Genomic DNA, 7,222 nt, shown 5'->3' with positions numbered 1-7,222 from the left:
TGTGTGTGTGTGTGTGTGTGTGTGCGTGTGTGTGTGCAATGAATTTAAGTCATCAGTAGTTCATGACTACAGTGGAACACTGAGAGACATAACTAGTCTATCACTGAATGAACCTAGGTAACATCATACAATGTAATTATAATTGTGATGACATTTTCACAGTTTTTGCAATAGCTTTACAATGTTTGTACTCACCACTTACAGACACGTTTGCCAAATAGCTTCCTGCTTTATACGATACATCACAAGAATAAAATCCTTCATCTTCTATTGAAATCTTGGGAATGACTAAGTAAACTCCATCTGAGGTGTTGTACAGCCTCTTTCCATCTTTACATTTGTCGTCCAGCTTGGGTGACAAACCAAGCCAACATTTTCTGTCTTGCAGGCTGATGTTCCAGACGATGTAAATTAATTCATTCCAGTTGATATCAGTGGCATTGCCACACTGTAAAATCACATCACTGCCTGAAATAAAGGTCTGCTCTTTGAAATCTGCAGAAAAATAAATAAATAATTTAATAATTGTACAAAATTAGAATAAATATTGGATTAGAGTAAAAATTCTGTTTAAACTAAAACTAACTCAAACTAAAAACTACAAATATATAAACTACTTTTTTTTTTGCATTTGACACTTTGAGGTAAATTAACATATAATTAAAATACAATAAAATATGTTATAATAATAGGTGTGAAACATTTTGTAATAATTTTTTCTCTATACACTAAACTTATCTCTCCCTGCCATGCCAGACTAGTTTTATCCTTTGGTGTGTCATTTCCTTCTTTAACCCTAAAATAGTTTCAACATACACAGCAGCTCTATTCTGACAATAGATATAACACAGCTGGCACTTTCCATCAAAACAGTTCACTATATAATGGTAATGTTATTTTGGTAACACTTTACAATATGGTTCATTAGTTAATGTTACTTAATGCATTAACTAATATATTTGTTACAGTATTTATTAATCTTTGTTAATATTAATTAATAAAAGTACATTGTTAGTTCATGTTAGCTCAGGTCCATTAATTAATATTAGCAGATACAACTTTGGATTTTAATCATGTACGGTATCAAATGTTGATATTAATATGAACTGAGATCTTTTCATATACTAAGATATTTTATTTTCATTGTTAGTTCATGTTAAACAATTTAGTTAACTAATGTTAACAAATGGAAACTTTTTTTTGGATAACCATATTAGATGGGGTATTATCTCCACATGAAAAGCAGCTAGTTTTAAAAAAGAAAATCGAATGTACGTAAAATGGTGATTCTATAAAAAGGTATAAACAATATGGCAATTAATGTTTTCTCAAGGTCAAGCGCATGCTTTCACTGACCATTGGTTAAAAATGGATTTTATAATAATTTCTGTTCTTATTTTGTACCCTATTCATAAAAATAGCAGTTTTTAAATAAATAAATACATAAATAAAAGTGTATGTTGTCTGACCTGTCAGTTGTTTAATCGCAGAATCTTTATTCTGATGAGATGCAGTGGCTTGATCTCCTAGGACAGTTAGTGGCACAGCGTGTTAGTAACAGGTTAATGTGAGCCTCAGCACAATAAAACACAATCATTCACTCGAGTGAGATTTCCAGTTCATTTCCATTACACAAAAGTGTGAGATATTAAAGTTTTAGTAGTAGCTTCTATTACATTTACTGGTCAAAAATGTCTTGTTAATGTTAGTCAAAGGTGTACAGTTTTGCCCAAAGATTAGACAAAGATTTATTTTCATTATTGTAGCACAAGATGAATGCACCCCTGATTCTAAAGAAAATTGAGTTTGAACACCTGGCCTAAAGCAACGGCTTCCATACCACATTAAACAGCATTATTGTCAACATTCACAACACAAATGTCATTTAGTTCCATGCCAACTGCTCTAAGGTCTTGTTCTAGATTTACAGTTTCTTTTCAGAAGCATCTGTCAGCCTCAAAAACCTCAGCAACTCATCTCCCCCTAAGAATCCCCCCAGAGAGGAAGAGCGCTTCGTCATGGCATGTCCTCTCGAAATAGCAACAAACACAGATAGAAACAAACACAAAACCATCACATGCACGTGAGAGAACAGATTTCTCATCCACCATAAATACCCTCGCAGTCTAAGTGGAAAAGTATAAAAATAGATTTTCCCCACATGAGCGACAATTACTAGGCCATAAAGATTTACTTGACACTTTAAATATACTTTAACCGACTGATTTAAACAATGTCAAGATTTTAACCATAAAGCTAATAGCCCAAAAAAGTACTTTTTAGGTATTTTAGGACACTACGAAATTCCATTAGAAATAGGCAATAGACAAAAAGCATCGATTCCAGACAAAGATGATGTTAAATCAGAAGGCCAAATCATCCACGTACAAAGAGTAGTACTAAAGACTATCTTAGAGTACTAATGAGAATACAATATTAAAAAGTATGTAAACTCACCTCTTGTCTGACTTCTTGCCATAAAGATACTTAGGAGGACAATCACCGTCAAAGTCCAACTATTCGCCATCGCTACAAATCTTCGGTCAGACTTCACTTCTCTGACCTTTAAATGTTGTTTATCTCTATACTCACAGGTTATTCGCCCTTCTACGCACTTGAAGAAAACGTATTTTCAAAGCACCATTTTCAAAAGCGATTCTGAAATGTCATGTGTTCTTTTTCCGCACTATCAATTTAGATTTAGACCGACTTTATCCAAGTCTCGAGGATAAAGTATAACGCATGCTGATTTGTGGAGTTTCAAATGTTTTTCACATCTGCTTCTCTCTCTATCAAACTTCACTCATTGTCTTTCACTTGCCTGAGTTCTCCTCCTTTTGTTTCCTTCAGCAGTGTGACGCTGTTGTACACTCCTCCATTTTTTTTTTTATAATTTCATATCTTCTCCCACATGAAAATGCTGACTTCCTGTCTTGGTAACCACGGCTGTCATGTGAGAGAGCTTTCTTAGTGCAAGAAGATTGCAGTTTGGCAGTGTGTGATGTGTTGATGGCGATATTTATTGGTTAATTTTGTTGTTTTATTTAGATGGTAGAATGATGAGACTAACGTGACCTTATAACCCTAATCTCAAATCGAACGAATAAGGCTTTTTTGATAGTTTTTGTCAATTCTTTACTATGTTAGAAAAATGTCAATTAGGGGATCACCAGAAAGTCACTCGCACAAAATAAAGATCGATCAGGACATTTTTACCCTAAAGGGGTTCATATTTGAAAATGACAGTCTGGTTATACATTATTAGGCTAATTACACAGCTACAGCTTCAGAAATATTTAACCAAATACCTACGTGGACATGTAATACTGATCTGAGTTTCAATTATTTTATTGTCATAATGTCACCTTCACTATGTCCACCAATCGACAGACCAAAATTTCCAATAACAGCATGGGAGCTGAGTGGAGTTCTGATCATATGTGTACATTATGCAGAATTTTTGGAACCAGTTTGAACTTTTGGAAATATTGAAATATTTGTGATCACCAGACCAGTTATGAACTGTGTTCTCAAATTTTTTTTAATAAATAAATAAATGAAATCAAATTATCAATATTTCTCCACTAAATCATTAACCTTTAAACACTACTTCTGTTAAACGGCAGTTATGAATTATTGTGTCTAGAATAATTATTTTATAATTGTTAAATAATTCTTTACATGAAAACCTACTGTTTTTTCCTTCAGACATACTGGCGGTCAATTGTTTTGTTTGGATGTATGCATATTTATTATTCATTCGTTATGATTAAGTGGAGGGCAACGGCTGTTTCATTACCGATTTGAACGTTTTGTTCGACGACTCATGCGATAGGGGGGGCGAAATGTGACAGTCGTATGTAATGATAATTTTTATCTATCTGTAGTTAAGCTTTTGAGATGTATAAGATGGCACCAATTTGTGTGAAAATAACAGGGTGTGAACATCAAGTGATGCAAGAGACATTAAAATAGTGTTGGTATGTTGCAATGGCCAACATTGAAATATCCAGTGTAATTTTCACAAAACTCTTTGATTTTTCAATAAAATCTAAATCCAGTATTCCAGAGACCAATGTGATAAATCAAGAAAAACAATCAAAAAGCTAATGGAAGGGTATTAAAGGCATAGTTCACAAAAAAAAGTATTGTGTCAGCATTTACTCACCCCCATGTTGCTCCAAACCCGTCATTGTGTGGAACACAACACCAGATATTTTGGCTGTTTATGCCCATACAATCAAAGTCAATGGGGTCCAAAACACCATTGGAATAAAGAAGACATTTTTTCATAAATATTGTTTTTTTCCCCCACACTGAAAATATAAATATATATTTTTTATTCAACATACTGTGGAGTAAATGAATACGTAACTTTACTCATTTCAGTATTTTTCATATTTCAGTAGGCCGAATTTGGCCAATTCTCAAGTTTAGGCATACAATTATGTAAGTGAATTTCAGTTGCTGGACAATTTTTGCATGATAAATGGGTTATGAAAAATAGCACAGTCAGTTCATTCTTATGCAGATGTTGTGCATAGTTCAGACAGATGCAGTCACACAGGATGTGGTTAGCCATGCCCCCCTCCAATCACATATGGATACTAGCCGTTGTCAGATCAAATGTGTGTTGGTGTGGTGAGATGTCTGATGAAGCGCTACAGATTACAAAAAGCACATACTCTTTGCAATCTGCAATGCAATCAGAAATGACCTTTTTCTGCTGACATATAACAAAACCTTCATTAGCAACACCTTCCCCTCATATAAACACCCTACAGTTCTTGACAGTTCTTTGTTTACCTCTCTGCTGACTTTACTGCATTAACTTAGAAAAGAACTTGAACCAAACCACTTGAAGATCTTGTGAGGCCAGTATGCCCTATGTTTACACAACGAAAAAAACCCACTTATTAATAGTGGGGTTATTAATAGTTTGAGAATGAGTTGGCAGCAGCTGTCTGAGGGAGTTAAAATGGGAATCATTTTAAAGGAAAAAAATGTGAGACCAATAGGCCTTTATGCATTTTAATGTGGTTTTCCTCATCTCAGACCTGAATGAACAACTGTGGTCTTCTAGGGTCTTCTATGTGTCAGTGTGGTGGTTTTTAGTTTGAGCTTGGTTTTGATTGCCACACAAGATACAATGGAATATTATGTGTATAATCAAAACAATATCAATGTTGGAGATGTAGTAGGTTGTACACATGTACTGAGAATACTTTATAAAAAATAAAATATTTTGTCTGATTGCCATAATACTGTACGAGTGGAACCAACTCACATCTGTACAGTCTGAGGAACTTTCCCAGAAATCACCTGTGCTAAATTGGGCCAGAGGAAAAATGTATTGCTCAGAGGCTGCTCTCTCATAGCTCACATTTATATTTAAATACCCTCGTCCAAAGCTTCCAAATGGGGGTTTTCACAGTGATTCAACAGAAGAACCATTTTAGGTTCCCCAAATAATGTCTTAGTGATTCTGATTGGTTGAGCTGTGTTCGAAGTTGTTGTAAATTACTCAACAAATGTATGCCTTTGACCTCATTACATCAGTATTGCCGCAGCTCCATGTATTATGTATTTCAGAAAAATTAACTGTTCGTAAAATGGTGTGTATTGACGTCTTTCTGCTGTTGAAACAAGATACCTTCTGATGTTCATTCATGTTTATTTAGTAAAGTGGAACATATGATCGGTTCACATGCTGCTTGAACTGAGATGGTACAGCGATCTATCACGACACATTAAAGAGCCTGAAAAAGGGTAGTACCAAAGCCATAGCTGGGGTTTGTGGGGCCCCGGTGCAGGTTGTACCAGTGGGTTCTGTTTGAAATAATGTAAATAGCTCAAAAAATAAATAGAACAAACATAAATCAAACAATGTTTAAGTTTTTCAAGTTTGTTGGCGCTCAGGTACAGAAACCGAATAATCAAATGTAAAATAAAATGTCAAGAGCAGTTAGTGATTTTCTCTCTATTATTTTCTTGGATTAACAGTAAGGACTCTGACAGCAGCAGGGGCAGTTTCTTCATTAGGGCGATAGGGTGAGGCACCACCAAAGTGTGAAAGGAAGGGATTTTTTTCTATTACATTCAACCACAGTGTTATGTTTTGATGGATAACAATTGTAATGGAGATGTAGACGATTAGGCTACAGTGACATACAGGAGTCGTACATTAGACATGCGTGAGTCCATTATTATTAGTGTGCAAACAAACAGACTGTGTATGTGCACTCTCTAATAGCTCTTTGCACGAGCACATTTCAGTATGGTTGCATGTCTGGCATGTGTTTTATAATGGACACTCACTGAAGAAGCGTGTTTTTATAAGAGTTTGCAATAGAATATTTTTCTTTTATTCTGGCCTCTGGCAGTAGGTTGAAACTGCTGGGGCCTCCCCCCCCCCACACTGCCGTAGGCCCCTATAATTATCACCACATTTCACCCCACTGGCGACGGCCCTGGGCATTACACACTAAAGAGGCCAAAAAGGGGTAAAAACTAATTCAGAAAAATCACTGAAAAAAATATTACTGGGGTAGTTTTTGATAGCAATTGGGCTGTTGTTTTTGGCAACCCTGTCCCCGTCAAAGAAACTCATGCAGAAATGTTGATGTGTAGAGGGAATATTATTTAAATGTTTTCTGTTTCAGGTATGGTAAAATATGTTCATCGAGTTATGCTGTTTAATGTTGCTTCTTATATAATCAAACTCCCGCTTTGCCACAAACCGGTCTGGTTTAAACTATGAGAGTACCCTACTGAGATATAATCTGATGTATGTGCATGAGGAAATATTAAATATATATATAAAAAAATAACATGAGAACAGTTCCATCTAGTTTGATTTGTAAAGATAAGGCATTTGAAGCAAAAACAGAATGGTCTTTAGCTCTGTGAAATTATGCTACATGGTGTAAAACTACATAAAATCACACAGACTGAACGCAATTTCACTCTATGACAGCAGGTGGCTCTTATGGACCAGCAGCGATATAGCGTTTTCTTGGTTACTGCTGAAAACAAAGCAGCACTGCACTTATAAACACTAGGCCTACTTCTATATGCATTATACAGTGGCAAGATGAAAAGAAAATACCATCTAAACTTTTCTGAAGACAGTCAGTTCCCCTCTGTGATACATTCACATAAACCCACCACCCCCAAATGTATGTGTGATGTGTTGATGGCGATATTTATTGGTTAATTTTGT

General features: G+C 35.2%; 1 protein-coding gene across 2 annotated transcripts in view; it reads right to left on the bottom strand.

The window, feature by feature from the left end:
- The window catches only part of LOC107551983 (cell surface glycoprotein CD200 receptor 1-like), a 5,764-nt gene extending 2,972 nt beyond the window's left edge, over positions 1-2,792 (bottom strand). Inside the window, exons 1-3 of one of the 2 annotated variants that reach the window (XM_016233788.1) lie at positions 2,458-2,792; positions 1,470-1,526; positions 196-495 (exon numbers count right to left, since the gene is read on the bottom strand). In XM_016233788.1, the coding sequence (XP_016089274.1) occupies positions 196-495; positions 1,470-1,526; positions 2,458-2,527 (427 nt within the window). In that variant the 5' untranslated portion in view covers positions 2,528-2,792. The remainder of the gene's footprint in view (positions 1-195; positions 496-1,469; positions 1,527-2,457) is intronic. The other variant, XM_016233789.1, reaches the window with a different exon arrangement.
- Positions 2,793-7,222: the final 4,430 nt, after the last annotated feature.

This window comes from Sinocyclocheilus grahami, unplaced genomic scaffold (assembly GCF_001515645.1).
Source record: "Sinocyclocheilus grahami isolate Dianchi unplaced genomic scaffold, SAMN03320097.WGS_v1.1 scaffold439.1, whole genome shotgun sequence".
NCBI classification, from domain to species: domain Eukaryota; kingdom Metazoa; phylum Chordata; class Actinopteri; order Cypriniformes; family Cyprinidae; genus Sinocyclocheilus; species Sinocyclocheilus grahami.
Note: the sequence above shows the minus strand (reverse complement) of the source record. Positions and strands in the feature narration are given on the sequence as shown.